Source organism: Myiozetetes cayanensis, unplaced genomic scaffold, assembly GCF_022539395.1.
Source record: "Myiozetetes cayanensis isolate MyiCay16 unplaced genomic scaffold, myiCay2020 scf17, whole genome shotgun sequence".
In the NCBI taxonomy this organism is placed as follows: Eukaryota; Metazoa; Chordata; class Aves; order Passeriformes; family Tyrannidae; genus Myiozetetes; species Myiozetetes cayanensis.
In genome coordinates this window covers 12,909,624-12,935,934 of record NW_026087378.1, presented here as the reverse complement: position 1 = coordinate 12,935,934, position 26,311 = coordinate 12,909,624, and the positions used below count along the sequence as shown (strand labels likewise).

Genomic DNA, 26,311 nt, shown 5'->3' with positions numbered 1-26,311 from the left:
TTCTCTCAAGATACAGATAAACTCTGTTCTTTTCACTGGTCTAAGCCAAAAGTATCTGCATAATGAGTGGAGAGATGGCAGCTCTGGGTAAGGTTCAGCCACACACAGCGGGGAGAATTACCTTGATTGTAACAATTATTGTCACAGAGCACTTCTGTTTCAAACCATTCCTTCTGCCTTTCTTCTTGTAGAGTTTAAAATGCGGGTTTTACCTGTAAGCAAAACTTCTCTTTTCAGAAAAATGTCATTTCTGTGTTGAAGTGTCTCTGTTTATTACACTGAAGCTTCTCCATAGAGTGGGTGTAACCAGGAGAAGAATTTGGCCCATGATGTGAGCTGCATTTTCAGTGCTTCCAACTATTTAGAGCTCCGTGGTGCTAAAAATAGCTTTCCTGTGGTTTTGGCCATGGAGCCACAAATGCAAGTTTTCAGAGCACAGTTATTGTGGATGTTGGTCCCTACTGTTGCTGCAAGGAATGAAACTCCAGCTCATGACTGTCAGCAGATGGTTATGTGGAGTGTGAGGCTGCGTGCTAGATCTCCTCACTGTCCCCAAGGGAGAGTGTGTCCCACTCAAAGGCCTGACACATCCAGAAGGGACCATTTTCAGAAGGCAGAGCTTGGGCTGGGGGGTGAAGAACCCCAGGAAAAACTGGGACTGAGCAGGAGATGACAGTGAAGAATACACCCAGAGATCTCCATGTTTGGCTAACAGTGTGGGATGTAAAACAAATGGAAGGGAGGAAGTAAATCTTCAGGAAAATAAGACACAGTTTTGTTCATGGCTAACTTGGAGCAGTTTTCATCGAGGAAAAAGAGCTGATGGTGATCACGTGGTTAATGGCACTGTGATGTTATAGCATCATCCTCCTTCTGTACTGCATTTTCTATCCCACTTCCATGGTCCAGCTTCTCTGTTGTCCACAGGAAATTGGTCTGGTTGTTGCAGACAGCTTTTAGGAGGCAGGAGGTAACGTTTTTCTGAGCTTAGTGGTGGGTGTCAGACTCCAGAAAGTGTTCTCATAATGCGAGATCATGTTCTGGAAATAGTCAAAACCCACTGATTTAGAGGAATGAGAGCATTCTATGTTTCTGTACTGCTGATGCAATGGTGAGGGCAAGCTGGGGATGGTCCAGAAAAATAGCAAAGCTGGAGGTATATTCAAAGGCATTGTGCCATTTAAAAGTATTTTCTTTTTCATTTCCTCTCTGAGAGCAGTGTAATGCTTAGTGTTAATCAGCTGGGACGTATTTTCCATTCCTCTGGGAAGGTTTCCACCCCCTGTTCCAAGAAGCAGATCCCATTTAGCAGTACTGTGCCCTGACTGGACTCTATCCACAGGTGTCATGGATAATGATTCACACCCTGATGTGGACTTTACAACAGTTCTCAGGAAGAGACTTCCCTTACTCATAACTTCATGCACATCTTACTCTTCCTGCAGTCTCTTTTCCTTTCTTAAGATTTTACCTTTTTTATATGCATTTCAGGCATTTTTTTCTTGAGCTGTGTGTTCAGTTTTGCATCCTTAGTTGACCCTCAGATCTGTCCAGCTGGATACACCATCCCCAGTATATTGACAATTTTATTCCGTAGAGTGTGAAAAGCCATAATGGAGCTGAACTAACAAAACCTTTATATAATAATATCTTTGTTTCTAACATCTCCATAGATGTACCATTATTCACTTACATGTCTCATCCCATTTATTCTTCCAGTCTAGGAAGAAAAGCTTGCAGCATTAACCTTGCTGGGCACTACACCTTTGGCTTGCCTCCTCTCCTTCCCCTGTTAACATCTTCTATCTGTAGCTTCAGCAAACAAGACTAATTCTTCCCTTCCTTTCCTTGTAGTGATATGTGAGGTGCCAGGGTAGCCAGAAGTGTGGCTGCAGCAATAACAGGGTGTTTAATTTATTCTCTGAGAATTCAAAGGCTGTCACCAGTGAGTGGAACCTCACAGGAGCCTCCCCCCCACTGTGGGCCTTGTCGATAAACGCTCTTCATATCTTTCCATCAGTCACTAAACTTTATTTCTATTTTCTTACATATGTGATGCAAGGTACACGATGTTTGTGTTGCCTCCTTGTTGTGAGGCAGCCACTTACCACCTACTGCTGTTCTCAGCCTGCTGTAAATTGTGGGCTTATTTCAGAGAACCAAATGGCCAGAGCAGCTCCCTCTGTGCTTGCTGAACTCTGCTCAAACACGACTCTCTTTTTTCTGCCTCAAAAATAAATGTAAAGGTATGTATAGTATGTTAGCCCCTCCTTAGCCTTTCCCACCCTGAAACTTTTCAAACAGGGATGGCATGTTCCTCTCTTCACTGCCAAAAAAAAAAAAAAAAAAAGAATTCCTTTCGCAGCATTTCCCCCTTCCCCCATTTCTTCTCAGCTGACAGCTGTGAGAGTGGAACTTTCTTCAGCTATCCTATCCATTTCCCCCAGTCCTGTTTTTAGGCTAGATTTGGTTTAAATATCCAAGCCATCTTTCACACTATAGGGTTTTTTTAACATAAAGTGGTTTTGCAAATGCTTAATATGGGTAGAGACATGACAACTGTTTCCATATATATATATACACACACACAACATATATATATATATATTTCTTTTTTAAATGACATTTCCCCCTCTTCCCCCAGCAATTGAGAAAGCTGATAGGGAATTAAATTGAACAATACATCATTTTAGAAGTCATAGGAAGGCCAAAGTTTCATAATAAAGCAACTTTTTTTTTTTTTCAAAACTATTTCCTTATAATTGAAACTATCTATTCAGTTTACAAACTATTCACTCCTAACCAAACAAAAATCTCATTAAGAAATATAGGGGTCTTATTCAAAACCTGGAGAGTAAAATGAAAATAATGGAATTTAAGATACTTGTTGAACTTCAAGTTCTCAAACATGATACATTTAGGTAGTTCTTCAGTTGGTTGTTCTGCACTTTGATCAGACTGTGAGGTTTTCAGTCCCTCTGACATAAACACCTCCAGTAACTTTATGAGAACTTTACAGCTTGATTAGAAGGCAATTTTCTGTCCTCACTGCCATCAGCCCATGCACGAAGGAATGTCAGACAGGTACTTGTACTTGAGTTGACTTTGCAAGGCAGGACCCAAAGGATAAATGTGTGCAGTTGTCTCTGCAGAATCCAAACACAATGTAATAATCAAAACATTCAGGGAAGGGGAAGGTTAGCTACTCATTTTCCCGTGGATTATCACAGCTGCTTGTCCACGTGTTGGGAAAGCTAGGTTTGATGATGCTAAGATAGGATTGCTGGTTCCACGAGTTGTGAAATTCGTGAATTCACGGAATCACACGATTTTAGGAAAATGTGTTCAGGATGCTTTGAATCTCCCTGTTCTAAACCCTTTTCTGAACTTGATATGCTATTAGAGTGGACCCACTGGAGTGGGGCACTAGAGATCCAAGGGATGGAAACCATGTATGAACAGGGAGTGGTGAAAGTGGTGCTCATTTTCCTGTGACCTGGAGGATAAACAGACCTGAATCATCAGATAGCAAACTTCCTTTGTCCTTTATCTCTCTCATTGACTACGAGGAGATGACTTCAGGCATTTGGGGTCTGCTCATTCAACATTGGTCTGTGACAAAATGGCATGGAAAAAAAAAAAAGGAAGCTTATTTTTTGGCTGGTGTGTCATAGTTCTTGCTGTCACGCTCCAAAATAATCTGTGTATTGTGCTCAAGAATCAATGATCTCTGTGCAGGGTGCGCTGCAAGCACACACACCTAAATCATTTTAAATTGAGAATGTTTTGGAAAAATTTTGGAAAAACTTAGAGTTTTCCTTGTCCTCTCCCTTGTCCTGCATGCACACCTTCAGCTTTCCTCACCCCTGGAACTCCCAACCCTCTGCAGCAGGAAGCACATGGGAGCTCTGCGATTCACCCGCAGCGTCCAACCGTTTTGTAACTCCTCCATCAGAGAACATTTTGTTTTGCAGAGACACGATGGCTGGCACATGAACAACACCTAAAATGCCTGCTGCCAATTTGTTGTTTGTTACTTGGTTTATTAATTAAGTTACACAAAAGATTTGGGAAAAGGCCAACGGTTGTGTTTCTTTTTTTTTTTCTCTTTTTGTCCCATATTTTGGACTGCCTGGCCAAAGCAGAACAATTGCTGGTGCAGAGAGACAGAGGAGTCCCCAAAGGTTATAGCTCTGTTCTGGGACTAAATTACACCAAAGCCTTGCTCCTTCACTGCTGCCATGAACTTTAGTAGAGATATCCTGTTGAGCTATTAATTGACCTCCTAAGAACCTCTGTTTACATCAAAAATGATGAGCCACGTAGTTTTGGACCAGATGAAAATTTCTTCAAAGCTCAAATATATTTGAAATTGAAATTTCAGCTTGGCTCGCTGGATATTTTCCACTCTTTCTATCAACTCCACATTGCTTTTCCTTCATCTATTTTTTTCTTTCTGGTAGATTTTTTTTTACCCGTAATTTTACACAAATAAAACATGGGATTTCATGTGGTTTCTTTTTAGCTTAATTATATATGTATTTGTGTAAATATATACATATATATATACATATATATATATACACATATATAAACCACTTTTCATTAAATTTTCTTGTTTCTCTTTTTTCCAAAAGGAATGTGATAGCAAGATTCAGTTGGCATTCCAGGTGCAATTGGCATGCCAGATTTCTAACTGCTACAAGATGGTGTGGTAACAGAAACACAAATGTACATAGAAATGATGATTTTTGCCCCATATATCTGTTCCTACACAATTTTTATTTATTCTTTTTTTTTTTTGCCAGAGGAAGAAACTCTCCTGCAGGGATTTCTGTAGTGGATCAAATTAGACTCAGCTTAATTCAGTAGCATGTCTGAAACCAGCTCCGATCAGCGTCCCCTGAGAAAAGCAGCCTTTGGGTCATGAAGTAATCTTCCTGTAGGAAAAGTTTCCTCTTAAAATCGCTTTGTGGGCTGAAGTGTGAAATACTTTCCTCTAATTGTGGATGTTCCTGTTGCCCATAAAAAGCTAAATTTCTCCAAGCCAGCGGAGTTCGGGCCTCAACAATACATTGTGGTGAGCAATTCCACCTGGGCCTGAACTGAAGAGCAGAGTCGAGCGTGGTTCTGCCTTGCACGTGTCGCTCTGGGGCACCTCATCTTTGTTAGGCAAACTAGACTTGGCCAGTCCTTCCCTGCCATGACAGCCCTTTGCATGGACAACTGATTTTTATTATCGATTTCAGTGGAAGTCAGCTCAGTATTCAGACTTAGCGGAAATTCCTGTGCTTGGAGTTCCGAAAGTTGGTTGAGTATTGAGGGCAATTTAAAAAAATTAAAATGTTCTGACATCGAGTCATGGCGTGGAACCCAATTCTTCTTTAATTTACCCTTGAATCAATCAATTTACTCGGTTAAAAATGAGAAGAAACCCTTGTGCCTTCAGTATGCTTAACCAAGGCACTACTGTGGCACATTGGAGGTGTTTTTGGCCTGGTGTTTCTCTGAAACTTTCTTCTGAGCTGCTTCAGAAATAACTTTGAGAAAACACCTCTCGCTTCCACTTCACACAACTAGGACATTGAGTCTGTCCCATACTGGCGTTATATACAGCGTGAAAATCCTCATCCGTGCAAAAATCCTTTCTAGAGCCGTTCCTAACTCTGCTGGCACATTTTCCTAAAGCTTTAAATGGGGTTTTAGTAACTTATTCTGAGATGCAGCGCCTTGAAGGACCTCAGCTACACCCACACAATCTCACGAAAGAGAAGAGGAGGCTCAGGGGGGACCTTTGACTCTACAATTCCATGAGAGGAGATTGTAGCCAAGTGGCGGTCGGGCTCTTCTCCCAGATAAAAAGTGAGAGGATGGGAGAACTTAGTCTTTAAGCAGCACCAGGATTGGGCATTAGGAGGAATTTTTTCACAGAAAGGGTGATTAGACATTGGAAAGGGCTGCCCGGGGAAGGTGGTGGAATCACCGTCCCTGGAGATGTTTGAGCGCTCATTGCCGTGGTCCACTTGACATGGTGGTGTTGGGCCTCACAGGTTGGACTCGGTGATTTCAGAGTTCATTTCTAACCTAATTAGCTCCGTGAAAACAGTCCCCAAGCTGTGGGCCAGGGCAGCAGCGCCCGCCATCGCAGCGCGGCCTTGGGGGGGGGCTTCCTTATCTCCCCGCTGTGTGGTACGGTACTTTCTGGACGCCGAGCCCCGCACACTCATGTATTTATTTATTTATTTGTTTGTTTATTTATTTATTTAGAGCCCCGTTCCCCACAGATCCCCCCCCGGCCTCCCTTTCCCCCACACGGGGCCCGGGCCCGGCCCTGTTCCCGCTTCCTCCCGCCGCGGCGCGCGCGCAGCCCCGCCCCGCGCGCACATCCGGGTCCCGGCGCTGGCCCCGCCGGCCCCGCCGCCGCTCCCGGCCCCGCTCCCGGCCCGGCCCCGCTCCCGGCCCCGCTCCCCCGGCAAGTTCGGCCGCAGGAGCAGCACCAGCGGCGGCCGCGGCCCAGCCCCTCACCGACAGCGCGCCCGCTGGGTCGGGGTTGAGGTGTGTATGTGTGTGTATGTGTATGTATGTGGGGGAGTGCGGGCCGGGCCTGTGCGGACGCGGGGCCTCGGCCTGGGCGCGGGGCCGCCGGGACGGGGCGGTCCCGGGGCGGGCAGGGGCAGCGAGGGGACGATTGAGCGGCGTGCGGGGGAAGGAGCGGCGCCGTGAGGGAGCGGAGAGGAGCGGAGCGCGGGGCCGCCCGCGGGGAGCGCGGACACGCGTGGGGACGGTGCGGGCACCGCGGGGGTTTTTGCTTAGTTTTTGCTGGTGTTTTTTGTTCTGTTGTTTTGTTTTTGTTTATTTTTTAATTATAATTTTATTTTTTGAGGCGAGAGCTAGCTCTTGGCGCTGAAGTCAGGCCCTGGCGAGCGAGAGGAGAGCAGCAAAGCCGCCGGGCCGGTGAAGGGGCGGGAGGCGATGCCAGGGCACACAAACACAGGCTCCTCACCCTCACACAAACACACACTTTGTCCACCGCGGCCCGGCTCGCCCGGCAGCTGCCTGACAACAGATGCACGGCCCCCCGTGATTTGGGGACGGCGATTTCATTTTATTTATTTATATGTTTATTTATTTGTCTTCTGCGGGTTGTAAAACTTAATAGAGGAAATGTGGCCTTGCGGTTAAAAGCACAAGACTGGAAATCAAGTGATCTGTGCCCTGTGCCAGCTGTGGGGTTTCTCGTGTGACTTTAAGGTGATTGAATAGTACGTCGCAGTAGATGGAGGGGAGAAGTGATTTAGCAGTAGTGTGGAATGTATTGTTGGATAGGTGCAGTAATAGTTGTGGAATCTTTTGGTGGAATCTGTAGGGATTTAGAGGTTCTGCTCAGTGAATCACTTGGGATCACTGCTTTAACGAAACCTCCGAGGAATAACTGTCAAAATTTCCATCAGCAAAATTTTGTCTGTCATGGGAAATTAGATTGTCAGTGTGTGATGGTTTTACATGAAATCTCTTGCGGGTTTTCATTCCTGTATTAATTTCAGATAATTAATTTTCCATGGGTGGCTTTAAAGTGCTGAAAACTGGAATGAACGTTGTTCTTACATGTGTCAGTTAGGGAAGTTCTGCACGGAATGTCCTCCTGGTGTTCTGAGGAATCACAGAATTTGATTGAAGAGGAGTAAAGGAAAGGGTGCAAACACTTGCAGTCACGTGCCTGTGCTCATCAAAAGCTGTAATGCTTTATGAAGTTGGCAGCTGGTGGTAGTGGAAGTTAATAGAAGCAGCAAATAACTTAATTGAAGATGTTTCATAATTAGTGTGTTGTAAGTTTTGAGAGTGCCCTGTCTGTGCTGGATTTAATGTCTTAATCCCTACCGTTTGATAGTGGTTTACTCCTGCCTCTGATATTAAAATATTGTTCACTTGGCCTTGAAATTACTGCTAAATGCCACTTATACCTGCAAAACAAAACCCCAGCAATCCATGTGCTCACTGGGTTTGCCTTTGTCAAACCTTTCTTTTCCTTTCAGAGGAAATACTTTTGAGGGAGGAATGTTTGTCTTTTTTTTTTTTTTCCTAAAGAGAACTTTCCCAGTGGAAGCCCAGATGGACAGTGGTGATGGGGCTGAGAAATGGGAAAGGAGGAAGAGAGGCTTCCTCTGCTTTTCTTTCTCTGGATGACAAAAGCTCCCAACAGCAGGGCGTGCTGCTGTGTACAGCTGTGCTGGGTGGGGTTTTTATTTGGAGGTTTGGAGTTTTAACCTCTGATGGAACTCGAAGGAACTGTAGCTGTGCACCCTCTGCTATTTGGTTACTTGTTGTGAAGTCAGGTTTTCAGTCTTGCACCAATAGTGTTTGAGCTGGAAGAAGTTCTGTCTCCCAAGATGGGCTGCTCATGCTCCATTAAGGGACTTTGGGGGTTTGTGTGAATGTTCTTTGCAAATCATGTTGCGGTCTTTATTATTTCAGAAGGCACTTTTAATTTCAGAAAAAAGTCATTTATATTTTCTTTCAAGTTGTCGTAAGAAAATGCTGAGAACTCTTTTGTTGCTCTTGGCTGAATGACATACCTGCAGAAATACTGCTGTCCTGTATCTTCTTTTTCTGCCAGTTAAGGCCTTGCTTTTCATTTTCTTTGTGTTTTTCTGGGTTTTTCAATTAAAGCACAAGTTCTTCTGATATCTCTGATAGATTGGCTGAGATGAATTTTAGTCTGTTAGTGTTTCTTTAAAGATCTTTATATGATTTTTTGATATGAACAGGTAAGGAGCTCGTGCCCAGAACGAAAAGATTTGTTCCCGTGCGAGCACTTCAGATATCCCCATGGCTAACGCTAAACAGCTCATTAAAACCGAGCTGAGCAGTAATTTAAGACTTTTGCAGTTGCCTTTAGTCACAGTGCAAGTTGCTGCACAGTTTTCTGGAAGCCTTTTTAGCCCTGTTGCTGTGACCACGTAGGGAAGCTGGGCTGGCACTGCAGCGTGGGCTGGCAGGGCCAGGACGGTGCCTGCCAAGGCTGTATCCCCACTGACCTACCACCAAGGCTGAGCCTGCCAGCACTGTCATCCCTGACAGAGGAGCTTTGTCACAGTCCCTGCTACTGATACAGCAGCTATGAAGTAGTGTCTCTGAATTCTGGGTCAGTGCATGTCACAAACTGACAAATTTAGAATACTTTACCATTCATTCATTCTGTGCACAGGGGGGAGAAAAAAACCTCGCTGAGTTACTATTGTCAGTGTTCCCTCCAATCCTGGAGCTTTTGTGAACTTGTCACAGGCTTATTGCAATTCACTTGGAGAGGGATTGTACACACACACACACACATACATCTTTATTTTTCTTCCTCTTTTAAAGCTTTATGAGAGTGTCCCTTCTTTCAGGTTATGCTTTTTGTTGCCAAGTCGTAATATGTAGGATCTTAGTCTTTAATGAAGGCCTTGCACATGGACATCTAAAATTTTGGGAGGCTTTGTCCAGCATATTAATTTTTTTAGTATACTTTAGGGTTTGTGAAAACTGTAATTTTCCCATTTTTTTCACTTTGCTATCTGAGCTATATGGCTTTTGTTTCCACTTCTTCCACGTATGTTGTATCTCTTGCTGCTTTTGCTTGGCCTGACAGAGCTAAATGCTTCAGGGTTTTTTTCTGTTGTTGTTTTTTAAGATGTGTTAGATGGTGGACAGATGTGGAAATGAAAAGTATTGTGTGAGAAAGCCCTGTCTGAAATTGTCAGTGTATTTTCCTGTTTGGAGGGCAGTCATGGTTAGTAAAAGTTTGGAAGATACCAGACAGCTCTTTTCTGTTCTTGTTTACATGTATTATTACTTAGGCCATATTGCCTTACAAGGCATGTTTGAAGCAAAGAAATCTAGTGCTGGTATAAAAGCACTCATCATAGAGCCTGACCAACTCAATGTACATTTAGATATGCAAGCCTAGTTCTGATGAAAATACCACAAGTTCCTTTTTGACATAATTTATAAAATCTCCTTTCATCTTTTATTTAAAGGGAGGAGGGAAAAAAAAGAAAAACTGTATCATTGATGATATTCCTCATGGCTGAGATGTTGCAACTATAGAAAAATCTTTCCTATAGATTGGCTGTGGCATGGAGGCCCTGCAAGTTTTTAACCAAGTTCTTTAACCAAGGTGTAATCTTAGGGTTTATTTCGTCCTTGATGTGTTTGGAGAAACTGGGGAGTTAACTTTTCCTCTGTATTTGTTCTCAAGAAAAGGCTCATTGCAGGGGCCTGTGTGCTGGGCTGCAGTGTAAGAAAATGATAATAAACCCCAAGCACAATCCTGCACAGTTCCTGTCAGGAAATCTATAAGGAAAGAAGGATTTTTAATAAAACCAGGTGAAAGTATCGATAAGTGTATAGAGCATAATATGCTGTAATACACAACAGTTGAGTTTCTGAGCTCTCTGGATGAATATGTAGTATGTTAAGATGTGTGTGGAGTCAAAATGCTTGAGCATTTTGCAGCTTGATGGGGCAATAAAGTTAAGCACAAGAGCTGAGTGCAGAACAGCTTTAGCTGCAGATCTGCAGCAGCTCTAATGAACTCCCAGTTGTGTCGCTGCTTATGAGTGGTGCTTTGTTTATAGTATGACATTGAGTCTCAAAGCAGCTTCTAATCAGCAGCAGTGAAGTTCCTCCCTTCAGTTGGGTATGATGCTACAGGAGGCTTCCTGAATTTGCAAACAAGTCAATTAAGCAGGAAAAGAACAGAGCTTGTAGTTGTGCAGCACCAGCTCAGTCCTGGCAGTGGGAAGGGGTGAGGACCATGCTGTTGTCATCTGGTTTATCCTGGTGGATAAACTGTGGGAGCATTGTTCACTGCCAGGCTGTTTGGCATGATGGCTTGCTTGGTAAGTGGTACTTCAAACTTAAGATTTTGCAGGTGGGAAATCAGTTTGGAGTCAAGGGCAGAACATGTTACACAAGAAGTGCCTCTCGTTAAAATAGTTACCCTGTATTTAATGTTACATTGTTTATTCACAGTGACTCTTGCTCTTTTAGCCAAAAGAAGATTCCTTCACACAGAACCAAATGAATTTACTAAACTTGACAATTTAATGGAATAAACTGAGAAAATTTCACAGGAACCACCAAAAGGTAGTGGAGTTACTTAGCATTTGTGATGGCAGGTGAGAGGTGCTATACTTGTCCTGTCTTCACAAATCAAATGCAACTTTGTAAGCTCTGCTTTGGCCAACTGTTTATATCTGGCTGGCTGGGGTATTACGAAGGGGTTCAAACAATGGCCCTGTTCACACAACTGGTTTCCTTCCACTTGCTGTAGTCGTTAACAAGACCTTTCAATGTATAAATAATGCATGCCCCAAAGTCTCATTTTGATACAGTGATTACTTCCCTTTATACTTGCCCGTTAAAAGCCCCCTCATGCTACTCCCTGCAATTCATTACACTCCCTCTTTAAAGAGTGTTTGTGACTATTTTTTTTTTAAACTAATAGCATGTTTTTCAGTTGATGTTCTCCCGTAGCTCAGCTGAAAACTTATTTAATAAAAGAAGTTAATGCATAATGGGCCCTCTGCTTCTTAAGGAAACTTAAGAAAGCTTTTTTCCCCCGTGAAAGTTGTTCCCAGCTGTGTGTAGAGGTGCAGCAATAGGAGCAATTTGTGCAACACTGAATGAAAATGTGACTCTTTAAAGCGTTTGTTTCTGTACTCAGGCCTTACAGTGATGCACTGTTGTGCTGCAATCACAGCTCATAACAGAGGCTTTTAAAGCCTCAGAAGAAATTGATTGTAAATATAGATATTCTGGGGAGGCTGTTCCTGGCAGATGGCAGGATTGCTTAGAAACCTTGGGAAGATGAGATGTTGAAATTACAGCAAACACAAGCAAATGTTCTAAATGTGGTTTGTGCCTCTCATTCAGAAATTTAAAAACCCTACATGAATTGCAGTTTCTACATCAAAATGTTAGGCTCCTGTATAAATACCTGAACCTGCTGCTTTGTGGCCTTAAATAGCTCATGATTCATGGAGCTTTTTAATTCTACCTTGTTTTCTTAAGAAAAAGCAAGAGCTGTGAAGCTTCAGGATTTTTGCCTTCCAAAATGAACTTCTGAAAGGTGTGCAATGAGATCAATTCAGTGTCATTTGCACTTCTCAAAGCATTTCCTTGCAAGGGTTTCTTTTTTGCCCTTGCTTTTCATGACCAGGTAAAAATACTGTTCAGTAGAAGTCTTGAAAGCTCCTGGAGGGGCAGAATTGAGTTACAGTAAATGTTATAATATTTTAACTTCAGCAGTCTGGTTCTTCAGTGCTTACAGCACAAGGATGTGTGTAGAAACTTCTTTTTTGAAGAAGTTGAAGCAGTTTTGATCGAATCTGTTATGATGCTTCTGGAACACTTTGTGCTTTTCTTGATAGCCCCTCAAACAAATGTAAAGCTTTTAGAGTTAATTATGTTACTGACTCCAAGCAGATTATTTGTAAAATCATAGTTTACAGGACAGAGTCATTTATCAAAATTCCCTTGACACTTGCCCTACAAATACTAGTTACTGCAAAACATCATTTTGGTAGAACTGTTCCAACTTCCTTCGCTTTGAGTTAGTTGTTTATTCCACGAGCATACTTGTGGGTAAATGATGTTGAAATTAGATGCAGCCACTAAAATTGCTTTCCAAGTTGATGCACCGTGTTCAGAATACTACAAAATAAAATATCCAATTATACATGATCATAGAACATAAGACTTGTAGGTCTGGAAACTTGATTGCTTGATATCGATGTAATGGGATAGATCTGGGTGGCAGCACCAAGAGGAGTTCCTTGAAATCTCCTTTGAGCTCAGCTTAACTATAGGAATTTCTAGTGCATCTTCTGCCTTGATGATGCTTTAGGTTCTTTGAAAGCATAGCTGAGAAACAAAAATAGAACTTCTGAATTGTCTTCTTTCTGCTGGGAGACTTCAGGTGGGTTCATTTCCTTTTTTAGGGCTGTGAGCAATTGCTGTTATCTTGAGATACTGAAGGTACAAGGCTTGAAAGTGGGTTGCAGCTATAAACAGCTTTTACTTTTTAGAACAGTAAACTTTTATCCTCAGTAAAAGAACAAATTTAGTCTGAGTGCTTGGCCAAGTTTCTCTCTCTTTATGTATTTCCTGTTGCTTTGAAGGGTGCAAAGGTTCTTCTGTGTAATAGTTCTGGGGAACTGAATTAAAGTGCAGACATGTCTGTATTTCTGAAGAAATAAGGTGATACATAATTGATGAGGTTTTTTTCTTTTTTCAATACCTTTTAGGGACTTACTGAAGCAGTGGGAGACTTTTGTTCTCCTATTTTTTTTTTTTTTTTCAGTTTGTGTTTGTATGACAGCTTAGGAAGAAAGCTCTTCAAACAGTTGTTCTGTTTGTTTTGGTTTTCCCACTTTTTCTCCGTACTACTGAAACAAAGCTGAATAATCAAAGAGGTACCAATGGGATTAAGCTACTGTGTGAAATAAATGGATTTTTTTTCCTGTCAAGAGACACCAAGTGTCCTTGGGTTTGTTCCCTCTTGTCCTCACCTTCTAATTCCCAGAAAAAACAAACCTGTGGTGCATAAATGCCTTGCCTAGGGATGTTTGCTGTATTTTTGTTTAATGCTGCTTAGTCTGTGTTTCTGTTATATACAAGTATCTGTGCAGGTGTCTGAGTGAGCTTGTAAATGTGCCCAGACACTCGGGAAAGCCTTATCAGATGACTTTTAGTGAATCAAAGATGGGAGGAAGAAAGATCTTCTTGATTAAAGGTGGCAGCCTAAGAGAACCAGCACAGAGGTGCTTCAATCCTGCTTCCCACCACCACCACCACCACCTTTGTGTCTCCTGTGCACATTTGGTGTCTGGGGCCGTGGTAGGTGCTCTCATTCCCCGTGGTTTATCAAAAGCTGAGAGACAATGTTGTTTGGCAGTCTCTGTAGCAGGAGAGGAAGCATCTTTTGTTATTGACATCCTTTCTCTTAGCCCTGCTCTTGCTTTTTGCCAGCTGCTCATTGTCTGTGCTTGCTTATTTAGTATTCACCAGGGATTTTACAAGTTCTTATCAGTTCGTTGCCACAGCACATCATTTCCTCTTGTCATCGGTAAATTGGTGGGGGGAGGATTTGCTCTGGAGCTGGGGAGTGGTAAAACACCATTCATGAGCTGCACTGGGCTCTTCTGCTCCTCTCCTTTCCGAGAGTTTGTAGTAAAGGTCACATTTCTAGTCCTTACTCTGTCATGCCTTTCCCCACCCTCCCCCCCTCTTTTTCTGGGGAAAAGAAAACATTTTTTTTTTCTTTTGCCAAAGGCTAAAAATATCCAGCCCTTCAAATATTCTTCTTAAAAGATATAAGGAAGTGCAGCATAAAAATAGCTCCAACTAAAAAAAAAAAAAAGGGTTGACCACCTTTCTGAGTGGGTTGGTTGGAGCTTTTTATTGGGTTTTTCTTTTACTTGTGTTTGGTTTATTCTCTATCTACAGCTTCTTCCTAATTTTTTTAATACTCTTCAAAAACATGAGGTTACTAATTAGGGTTAAAGCAGGAAAAAGCAGGTGCTGTAGGATTTTCTCCTTTTGGGAAATAAAGGTCCATTTGAGAATGCACTGCTGGCCTTGGAACTGCTGGTTCCACCCTCCCTCTTCCCTGCTCCTGCATAGCAAGTTTAGTCCTTTAGTGAGGCAGCATGGCAGGGATGGACTGATGGTTTTACAGCATATTCCTCCAGCCTGCCTTCTAAAGGAAAGTCATGGATTTAAGGAACATTAATATGAACTGTGCTGTCCCTCTCACCCTTGTTGGTCCCTTTTCCCACTAATCATTAATGTAAGAATTGGAGACTCTGATCTTTTTTGGGGGTGAGGTCCTAGTACTTCTGGGTTTTTGCTTTGAAACAAAACCAGGTTCAGTGTTGAAACAGAGAGTCTTTTACTATCTACCTTTTTATTTTACTTGTTTTCTAATTCCTTGTTAACTTACCTTTTCAACAGAACTAAATTGGAGGAATTGATCCCCATTTTTGATGTGAGGACTTCATCGCTGACATCTCTATGCTCATTTGGCAGCCTCCAAGAAATAACACAGCTCAGCAGTGGCAATAACTGCCTTGGGTATACCCTGACAATTATTTGGGAAAAACAAAGAAAATCCCAACAGACAAACCCCACCAAACCTTTTGAAGACTTTGTGTCCAATGACGTCAATGGCCAGTTTGTTCTCCTTTACTAGCCCAGCTGTAAAGCGTCTGTTGGGCTGGAAACAAGGAGATGAAGAGGAAAAATGGGCAGAAAAAGCCGTTGATGCTTTGGTTAAAAAGCTGAAAAAGAAAAAGGGTGCTATGGAAGAGCTGGAGAAAGCCCTGAGCAGCCCAGGCCAGCCCAGCAAGTGCGTGACCATCCCGCGCTCCCTGGACGGGCGGCTCCAGGTGTCCCACAGGAAGGGCCTTCCCCACGTCATTTACTGCCGCGTCTGGCGCTGGCCCGACCTCCAGAGCCACCACGAGCTGAAGCCCTTGGATATTTGTGAGTTTCCTTTTGGATCTAAACAGAAGGAAGTCTGCATCAATCCATACCACTACAAGAGGGTGGAGAGCCCAGGTATTTGGAAAATTACTGACTTACAACTGCACAAAATCTTCTCTAACAGCTTACTGTCCCCTCCCTCCTCCAGTCCTGTGGAACTGATTAAAACTGGTGCATGAGGGAGTTTGGGAAAGGAAGTTTCAAGGGTACATTACTTGTGTGGTGTTGGGGAGGTGTGTTGTCCATTCTTTGTGATTAATCACATTTTCCCCTTAGATCTCTTCAGCCTGCTACCCTGAAAGTTAGTAGCAAAGTCCTCATCTCTAGCAAAATAGAAAGCAGTGATAAAAAGACTTCAGTTTCTTTGATGAACTTGTTTAAAAATCTCAGTCCTTGCAGGGAGGTTGGTGGAGTTCTTTTACTATTTAATTAGTGAGTGACATGACTTGAGGAGATAAAAAAAAAAAGAAATAAAATTCTTGGATGGTAGAGTTCCCCACTTGAATTCCAGTGAGCACAGATGAATAGAGCCAAGAGTGGTGATCAGAGCAAGGTTTGTACCGAATTTGTGTCAGGTAATAAGCCCTGCTGTTCAGGAATTCTGCCATGGGAGAAGGGGAGGAGGGTTGAGGTTGCAAGTGGGAGATGTGAAGGATGTTGCTGTGGACAGCAGAGTGAAAAGTTGCTTCTGTTGTTCCACAGAGTGGTTTTAACTCCACTGCAAACTGCAGTGCTCAAACTGCAGCACTGGAATTCCAGACTGCAGCAGCCCTGGGTTTAAAAGTTAAAACTCCAGCTTAGCAATACTTTTATGTTGCAGTATAGATTTTGCTTGTCTTCAGTGAAAGGGACAATATGTAACTGTGTGGTTTGACTGGGGTAATAAAGGCTGTATTTCCGTTTTCACTGGTTTGCTCATGCACAGAGACAGGGAGTTTTGCACTTCTGCATCAGTACCTCAGTAGGTGCCACATGGTTTGTTTTGTTGGTTTCTTGTTTTTGAAAAGAAAGGTCATCTTCCACTTGCATGAGATAGATGTGTGTTTTTGTGATTTTTGCAAGAGTAAAGTTTGAGTCTTTCATGAAGCATAATGTAAAACATCAAGGAGGGAGGACAGGGTAAAGGCATGTCAGATTAACCCCCTGCCCCTCTTCCCACCCCACTAGTGTTGAATTATCATGGTGAGCAGAACAGCACATTATTTGTATCTCCTTTTAGCTCATTTTTTCCTCTGAATTTACCTGGTTTTTCTCTGTGTTTGTTCCAGTTCTACCTCCAGTGTTAGTGCCTCGCCACAGTGAATTCAACCCCCAGCACAGCCTCCTCGTTCAGTTCAGGAACCTCAGCCACAACGAGCCCCACATGCCCCACAACGCCACGTTCCCTGACTCCTTCCAGCAGCCCAACAACACTCCATTCTCCATCTCCCCAAACAGCCCCTACCCCCCTTCCCCAGCCAGCAGCACTTACCCCAGCTCCCCAGCCAGCTCGGGACCATCCAGTCCCTTTCAGCTCCCAGGTAAGTCCAGCCTGTCAGTTTAATAAATATAATTGAAATATCACATGCTCTTGTGACTTATTACCTCAGAATTTGTGATACTTGCAAGAAATTGCTTTTTCCATTTGCATTTCGGGGGAGTTTCTTTCCAGTTTTGCCACTGGTCAGAGTTAATTATTGTAGTTTTATTTTTCCAAATGTTTTTTGTCATGGATACAACAGTGGTGAGTTATTTTGCACAGCTTCAGTATAGAACAACTGATACATACTTTACAAGAATATCTAGCAATGAAGTGAAGGCAGATGTAAGAGGCAGAGCAAGAGGTTTCTTGATGTCTTTCTCTGAATACAGTGGTGTTTAACTGGAAAAAAGTAGCAAATCTTTGTTAGGAACAGATTGGACTAAATTAATTCACTTCAACTGATTTGGGTGAGAAAAAGGAAAAACAATTGATAGGGGCAAAGGAAAGAAGTCTTACTGATTGTCTGGCTGTTGGTGTGGTTTATAAAGCTAAGAAGTTAATCAGTTTAATGATTTTATTTTCCAAAAGTTCTTTCTGGTTGCTCAGTTCCCCCAAAAGAGTGTTGCAGTCAGGGGGTATCTCTTGGCTGGCTGTTTTCAGGGCACTTTGAAAATAGGTCCAAATTTTTTAACATCTCTTGTTCAAGAGAGGTTTTTTTTGTATTTTTACAACAGTAGAATGAACAAATATTCTAAATTGTTGAGGTTTATTCTTATTTTTTTCACCTCTGTAGCTGATACTCCACCTCCTGCCTATATGCCCCCTGATGATCAAATGGGGCAGGATAATTCCCAGTCTATGGACACAAGCAATACAATGATCCCTCAAATCATGCCAAATATATCTACCAGAGGTAAGTTGTGGGGCCTGGTGTAAAATTGCATACTTTGGCACCAAACTGAATGACTAACTTCAAATGGGCCAGTAAATCTTGCTGGTAGGTCCTCCAAGGCAAAGTGGGGCTGTAGCAGAGAAAACTGAGAGATAAAACTTGCCTGGCTTATTTTCATCTCTTGTTTTCAAAGCCTCAGGTGCAACAGTGGGGCTTTCAACAAGTTGAATTCTTTCATTTGTTTTCTGCTACCTTTGACTGTTGCTGGAATTGTATATCAACAAAGACTCTGAAAATTTGAGTCCCAGAATACCCATTATAGCAGATTTTTTAAAAGTGGGAGGAGAATCATGTTTCACCTGCTGTCACAGTGCTTTTGTATGTGTGTAGGGGGTGTTATTTATTATCAGGCTTAAAATAGGGAAATAATTATAAAATCAGCAGACTAGCTAAAATGCATGAAGATAAAAATCATGAAGCTGTTAATCAGGATACTCCTTGCCCATCCTAAGTGTCAGCTGAGCTCTCACTTGTCTGGTGGTGTTTTGGGAGGTAAACCCTTCTTTCTGTTGGCTGTTTTTCAGATGTCCAGCCCGTTGCCTACGAAGAACCCAAACACTGGTGTTCCATCGTGTATTATGAGTTAAATAATCGTGTTGGGGAGGCCTTTCATGCATCTTCCACGAGTGTCTTGGTAGATGGGTTTACAGATCCCTCCAACAACAAAAACAGGTTCTGCTTAGGTCTGCTCTCCAACGTGAACCGCAACTCGACCATCGAGAACACTCGGCGGCACATCGGGAAAGGTAAAGCTCGGCTTAAGAACCCCAGGCCTTGGGTTTGTTGCACCCTCCCTGCACTGCAGCAGGGATTGCTCTCAGATGAGAGTTCCAGAGGGAATCTGAGATCTGATACGTTATCTGCCTCTGCAGAATCAGAAGGCAGCTTCTTTAGGCATGGTTTAATTCTAATTAGTCAGGAATTGCAGACATTTTTCTTTGGCACTGATTTAAAAGACTTAGTTTTACCCCTTCCTTACCAAACAGGATTATCCTTTGCCCTAACAAACAAACCCCTGTGACAATCTGTACGTAGAGCTGTTGTGTTTCAGCACCAAGACACGTTGCAGGACTCCTGATAGTCTACATTCTGTCTCCTTCTTAAAACAAATTCTTCATCCCACCGTGCAGTATATCAAAGATCGTTTTATTTTGTTGTTGCAAGGTATTACCTGCTGTCTGTGTTCAAATATCTTGGTGAGTTGGCAGCAGGACTTTGAAGTGCTAATGCAAAACTGCAAGGGCTCATTTGTCTGAGTGAATCCATGGGGTGTGTTTGTGTGTGGGAGGGATTCCTGGAGACAGCAGGTTTTGCAAGATCTTCTAGTTTTCCTGTGCTGTTTGGCTGATAGCACACAGAGATGCACAGTTTTCATCTGGGATGGAATGTGCTTGGATTATCTTAAATTGCAGTGCTGCTTTTCTGAATATCTTCTCTTTTGTGATCAAGTCAAGTCAGTCCTGAGGAGAGAACCCTGTTTCTATTGCACGTATTTAGAGGCCTCTTTACCTCCTGAGATCATTTGGTAAAGTTGGTCTTGAGTTCTGCTTGATGAAAATTCATCCTGTCCCTTAACAGGCTTTTTAAATTAGAAACTTCTATAAATATGGCAGAATTTTGCAGATAATTTGGAGACCACGAGTTCTGTCGATATGTGTTGGAAACTGGGCTCTGCAATGCAGTTATCCAAGAAAATGTGTAAATAAAACCCTGTTATAAAGGAGAACAGCTGATTCCTGGGGTGTGGGTGGTTTGTCAGGTTTTGTTTGGGCTCACCCCTTTCAGTGGTATTGGCAGAGAAATCCTGTGCATCTTCCCAAGGTCAGGAGTGTAACCAGGATCCATCAGCACGTTGTAATGAGCTTTAAAATGTCTACATCTCTAACAGAAATTATGGAACTTAAACTTTGCTTTGTGGTAGTTGTTCTGACAACAGTTAAGACTGCTTGGGGATAAAATACTACTTATTTATGGCTTTTGTTTGAAAGAGAACTCTATCCCACCCAGCAGTCGTGGGGGGGAAAAGGAAGGCAAGAATCAGTGTTTGGACCCTGAAAGGATCAGCAGCTTTTCTATACTGATTTTTAGTCAGTAATAGTGTTGTATAGGCTTCAAAACATGAAAGGAAACATTAATGGGCATAGCTGAATCCAGGCTTTGTTGATTTTTAAGGTCTGTAAAGCCTGATGGTAATTAAGTTGAGCAACTAATTGGACTTGCCTCTCCTTTGGCCTGATAAAAAGCTGTGAAAATCAGAGCATGGATGTACTTTCTCATTCATGTCTGACCCTTCTCCCAGGACACACTCATTTCTGCTGTAATTGCCATAGGCAGAAGCTACCAGTTGTACAAAACTGGAGTTTTAAGAGGCACATAAATTCTGTAGAAAAATAGCTTGAAATAACAGTTGAAAGAAATGTGGCAGCAGCTTTTTCATTCTAATCTGTAACTGGTCAGAGAAGGACATCTAGTGGCTGGTGTATCACGAGCTTACTGTATTCTGAAATGAGAAAGTATATTATAGTGTGAGCAAAGAGCAAAAAGGATTTATTTGCTACAACCACCTCAAAATCAGAGGCAGCAAACTCATTTGCAACGTTTTTATCGTTGTTTTCAAGGAGTTCACCTCTACTATGTTGGTGGAGAAGTCTATGCTGAGTGTTTGAGTGACAGCAGCATATTTGTACAGAGCAGGAACTGCAACTACCACCATGGCTTTCATCCAACAACTGTGTGCAAGATTCCCAGTGGATGCAGTCTGAAAATATTTAACAATCAGGAGTTTGCTCAGCTTTTAGCCCAGTCTGTCAACCATGGATTTGAAGCAGTATATGAGCTCACCAAAATGTGCACCATTCGAATGAGTTTTGTAAAGGTAAGTTATTTTGAGGGCATTTGAAGTTTATTGTGGGTTTGGGTATTTTTATATATATATATATTTATATATATATTTATAATATATATATTTATCTGACATGATATGGGTCTTTTCAATGATCAGTACATTGCAAATGCTTAATTTGGGGAGAGGGAAATCAGTGCAAGAAAGGAAAAGCACAGATTGCTGTATTGAATGTTGGCTGTGTATTTAATTACTTTAGTATCCAGGACAGGGATTTAATCATTGTGGTTGCTGTAATTTTATTAAAGAAGATTTGAGCTCATGCTTGAAATTTGAAGGAACAAAGTGAATAACAAGTCTGTTAAAAGACAGTGAGTAGAAAGGAATAGAATTGATTGCAGAAAATATTCAACTCCTTCCAATTGATTAATATTATTTTAAAAAATGATTATGGAGAAAAGGCTTGATTTGAGTTTATGAAGTCAAGCTGTGCTGTTGTCTCACAGGGGTTTCCTCAGCATTGTTGAGTAAAGAGACTGTCCATCTCAGATTTAGTGTGGAGTCCAGGGGTTTTACTGTACCTTGTCCAAACCTTCATGTTGATTTTGTCAATGATGATAGACACTGCCCAGTTTGAGAGTGTGGAGGATGAGGGAGCAGGAGGTGGAGGCAGAAGAGAGATGTGGCCATGGCAGGAGCCCTCCTGGAGTGAGCAGAGAGCTCCTGTGGTCACTGCAGGTCTGCTCGGTTCAGGCTCCCTGGAGACCTTCCCTCCTGCTCCTCCCCAGCCTCAGCTTTCTTCCTTTAGATAAGAAGTGTTCCTAGATTGTGAATTACCTTCAGATAAGTATCTTAGATCATGATTCTCTGCTTCTTGTTAGTGTTGTTTTAACCTTGTGTTCCCCCTTGCAGGGCTGGGGAGCCGAGTACCACCGACAGGACGTCACGAGCACCCCGTGCTGGATAGAAATTCACCTTCACGGGCCCCTCCAGTGGCTGGATAAAGTACTTACACAAATGGGCTCTCCCCTTAATCCCATCTCATCTGTCTCATAGTGCTGACATTCTATCTCCAGCCTTATTTTTAGCGAACTTATTCTAATTCTAGAGCGACTTCCAGTGGATACTGTGAGCTATATGGAGAATGGATCTTATGGTTTAATTGTTTTGGTTTTTTTTTTTAAATCCCTCTGTGACCAATTCCATTGTGTATAGCTAATCAGTTTTACATTTCAAATTTTTCTTGTGATGCTTAAGTGACAGTTGAACTCTAAGGGAAAAAATAGTCTATTGAGAAATTCAGAACACTTTTCCCCTCCTTCCCCTAGAACTTAAACAGACATATGTCTTAACTGGAAAACCTTTTTGTCCTGTAGGGACAAAGAATTATGAAGACTGACTTCAGAGAATAAATACATATCATAGTTTGGGATTTTTTTTTTAATGTTTATGAAACTGTTTGAACATTGTGCAGCTCCAGCTTGCAGGCTGTATTTTTAGCATAGTGTTTTAAACATCTTAAGGTTGACATCTGTCGTAAGCAAAATTAGACTTTATTATGGCTAATTTGCCTCAGATTGAACAATGTGATTTTTTTAAGTGTACACATGAATATACTTTTTACAAATATCGGAGTGGTGTAAAAACACTTGTATTTTCTATTGGAAAATGCTGTCATAAACACACTGTATATTAATGCAGAATAGCAGTTCTTAGCCTTTTCCCACCTTTGGTTTTGTAATATCTCTCTTAACCACCATTTAAAATAGTAATTGATACAAGGTAAACATCTTGCACATTTCTGGAGTAGTAATTCTTGTTTTGCTTTGATTTACACTCATGCAGTTTGGATTTGGTTGCCAAGGCTATCTCTTTTTAGGTACCCTTCTCTTTTTTAACATAAACACTACTATTTGTAAATGGCAGTGCTTACTACTTTTTGGAAGGAATAAGTTTTTTTGTTTTCTTTTTGGTGTTCTAGCTGTTTATTTTACCTGTCTGGAATTGATCTGTGTAGACCTTTTTAATCTCTCAGTAGACATTACACAGTATTAGTGATTACACTGTATTTAATTCACTTTCAGGATGAGGTTGAGTCTCTTTGAAGACTGTGAGTGGCTTAGCAAATGAGTTACTGAATGCAGAAGCTTTTACTTCCAGGTGATTTAATACAGACCTGTTGGTCATGACCAAAAGGAATCCCTCCTTTGTAGCCTGCATTGAAAGGGTGGTCTCACTCCTGGCCCTCATGGCAGGGCTTCAGTCAGAAGACTTGTCACTGTAGGTGGCAGCTTTGTGGGACTGAAGGATTGCATTAATATGGTGATGAAATTCCTCACGTGTAAGGAATCACAGAATGCTGAGGGGTTGGAATGGGCCTCCAGGATCATCCAGTGCCAACCCCAGGGACACCTCCCTCTAGAACAGGTCGCTCAAGGCCTTACCCAACCTGGCTTTGAACACTGCAGGGGTTGGGGCAGCCACAGCCTCCCTGGGCAACCTGTGCCAGTGCCTCACCACCCTCACAGGAAAAATTCCTTCCTGACAGTTTGTGCCCATAACTCCCTGTCCTGGCACTGCAGTTCCTGACAGCGAGTCCCTCTCCGGTTCCCTGGAGGCCCCTTCAGACACTGGGAGGTGCTCCAGGCCCCTCATCAACACTGTGGCCTCCTCTGCACTTGCTCCAGCAGTTCCATGTCCTCAAGCTGGGGACACCAGAACTGTTGCCAGTGCTCCAGGTGGGCTGTCACAAGGGCGGAGCAGAGGGGGAGAATCCCCTGCCTTGGCCCACGATCCAGGAGCCCGTTGGGTTCTGGGCTGTGAACACTCACTGCTGCCCCATGGGGACTTTATCAGCAACCATCACCACCCCCAAGTCCTTCTCCCAGGGCTACTCCAAATCCCTTCTCCACCCAACCTGTAGGTGTGTCTGGGATTGCCCTGACCCAGGTGTAAGACCTTGGTGAACTTCAGGAAGTTTGCACCAGTGCGCTTTGGTGGAGAATTTAAACACTGTGCTAAACACTAAAGGAAATCAGTTAAATAACTTGTGCATATTTCCCCCCTTTTTATAATAAAAAAGGAGGCTGAAAGAAATACTCTTAAGAGAATTAAAAGTGAATTATATACAAAATCTCTTTGCATGCAGAAAAAACCTCTTGTATTTTTTAACTTCTCGCCTTCCTTTTTTCTCTTTCCTGGATACCTCTTCAGCAAAGGGTTCAGTGTTGGGAGGAGAGGCTGAAAACTCTAATATGCAAATAATTATTGGAAGATGTGTTGCAGTTAATTGCTGCAACCCTGAGACATTGATTGCTTACACAAGTTCTTGTGTCTTCTGTTGAATGACAAATCATGCTTCGTATGGTACCTGCGTAACAAGTGATCTTCAAGGATTCGAATTGTTTACGTGTCCTTAAAATGTTTCTCATGAAATGCCTTAAAAGAATAAACTGTAACACTTCTGCAGAACCCTAATGTTCTCTTGTACAGGAATTTCTGTATTACTTGGTGTTTGGGGAGTTGTTTTTTTTTTTTTTTTAGTGTTTTGGGGTTTTTTTAAACAGTTTCTCAAGTGTGTTTAAAAACCAACAAGTGCATCTTCAGGAGAAGGGGAGGAACATTAATTGCTGTTTACCTTTGGGGTCTTCTCTTTCATTCTTTGGAGCTGCAACCCACAGACAGTTCTTTTGATTGAATAAGATGCCAAGTCAGTTGGCCACAGGATCCAGCTTCTATTGTCTTCTCCTCGGGGCCTGACTTTTGTCAAGTAGCTGAATATGTATATTTGACACTACAGAATATTATTTTTCTTGACTAGCTTTTGTAATAAACGCCATGGCACGTTGAATTAAGGAAAGGTTGCAATTGTAGGTACAAGATTTTACTTTATCCAAGATGTTTTTCACCTGGCTTCATCTCTGTTCACTTGTGTGCTTCTCTGTGGCCAACTGAGTGATTCAAGAATGGGTGCTGAGGTGGGTGTTTGTGAGCCAGAGCTGGTGCTTGGTGCTGCTGTCGTGGTTAGATTGGCTGCCCGTGCACTGAACCATAATTTCTGCAATAATATCCAGTTAACCCACTTCTGATGCTGTCATTAAGTGCTGAAATGCTCTGGCATTTTTCCTGCTTGTGTCCATGTTCTGCAACTGTAATATCTGCAATGCTGGGATATCCTTGTGACTGCTGGTCTGGCAGGGCAGGAGCAGGAGCAAACCCAGGAAGATTTGTTTGCCTTCTACTTCTCTGTTCCTTTTAAGCAGAGCTTTTTGGGTGCTTTCTAGTGAGCAAATTTTACTGGTTCATGATGTTCCTAATCCAGTTCTAGTTCATCTGTGCTGCTGATACAAAATGAGATATCGGAACACAGATGGATTGGATGGAGAGTTTTTTGACCCTAATCATGTGTCAAGTACAGGGAGAGCAGGGAGTGCTGCTCCTGGTGCAGCATCCTGTGTATAAATCACTTCTTTATCCAGATGGAGAAATTAAATCAGCCAGCAGAGTGGTAGTGGAAGAAGGAGCCTTTCCAGTGTAGCCCAGCTTGGATTGTTACCCTTCAGTAAAAACTGATTTGGCTTTTTAAGTGTATTTTCTTCTTTTTGGGCGTCTCCTTTGCACCAACCACAGCGTTGACTGGCAGCTTTGGCAACACCAGCAGAGCCTGGAGCAGGCTGACACCAATCCTTGCTGGGCTGGCTTCTGCAGTCCCTGGGATAACAGCCTGGATGTTGCTCCTTGGGCACCTCAGTGCTGGCAGTCAATCAGTGCCCTGTGCCTGACACCCATTTACTGCACTGGGCTGGGAGGGCTGACATGGACCAAAAGACCATTTTCCAGTGTGACTGATGAGAGACAGATTACCAGAACAGCCCAGCAGGCAAAACAACGATGAAAATGCTGTTACAATTCGGTGTTTTTTCCCCCCACAGTATTAAAATGTGAAAGTTGTCGATTGTTGGGTGTAAGATTAACTTGGACCCTTGCACTATAACTCTAGAGGACATTCAAATGTGTCAGGCTTCCTCCCTAGTCTGAAATGATTATTTTTTCAGGATATTGTTTTACTTGCTCAAATTGCTAATGATGGTTTCTAGAAAAGCAAACAAACAAAAAACCAAAAACCAAAACGTTTTCTGAATGTTTTGCTTCGAACAGCAAACGTGAGTAACTTTTTTTTTTTCTGTAGTTGTGAAGTTTCTGTTTAGGAATGTTTTTCCCATTCTGAATTCAAAATCAATAGACCAAACCATCAGATTTACAATATGTTGCTTTTTTGTGCTGCTCCATAAACCTGCTTCTGTGTTCGTTGCAAGCATAACCTTTATGCTTTTGTTTACATTGTAGGAAACACAGTTCTAGCAATGAGGTTTGTTGTTTTGTTTTGTTCTGGTTTTTTTTTTCCATTTAACTCTAAACATCTTTTTATTTTGTTAATTTTAAAACGATTAGGTTTTGCTATGTTATGTTTTTAAAGATATTTTTTGCATACTGCTGCTCATATTTCAATAAACGAAACAAAAAACCC

The 26,311-nt window shown here is 42.3% G+C and overlaps 1 protein-coding gene across 5 annotated transcripts in view; it reads left to right on the top strand.

Annotated features, from left to right (window-relative positions):
- The window catches only part of SMAD5 (SMAD family member 5), a 28,154-nt gene extending 1,843 nt beyond the window's left edge, over nt 1–26,311 (top strand). Inside the window, exons 1-7 of one of the 5 annotated variants that reach the window (XM_050311927.1) lie at nt 6,413–6,555; nt 14,998–15,603; nt 16,797–17,048; nt 17,784–17,903; nt 18,467–18,688; nt 20,561–20,817; nt 21,697–26,311. In XM_050311927.1, the coding sequence (XP_050167884.1) occupies nt 15,201–15,603; nt 16,797–17,048; nt 17,784–17,903; nt 18,467–18,688; nt 20,561–20,817; nt 21,697–21,840 (1,398 nt within the window). In that variant the 5' untranslated portion in view covers nt 6,413–6,555; nt 14,998–15,200 and the 3' untranslated portion in view covers nt 21,841–26,311. Of the gene's footprint in view, nt 1–6,412; nt 6,556–6,765; nt 6,785–12,997; nt 13,458–13,543; nt 13,882–14,997; nt 15,604–16,796; nt 17,049–17,783; nt 17,904–18,466; nt 18,689–20,560; nt 20,818–21,696 lie in introns of those variants that run through there. The other 4 variants (XM_050311931.1, XM_050311929.1, XM_050311930.1 and 1 more) reach the window with 4 other exon arrangements.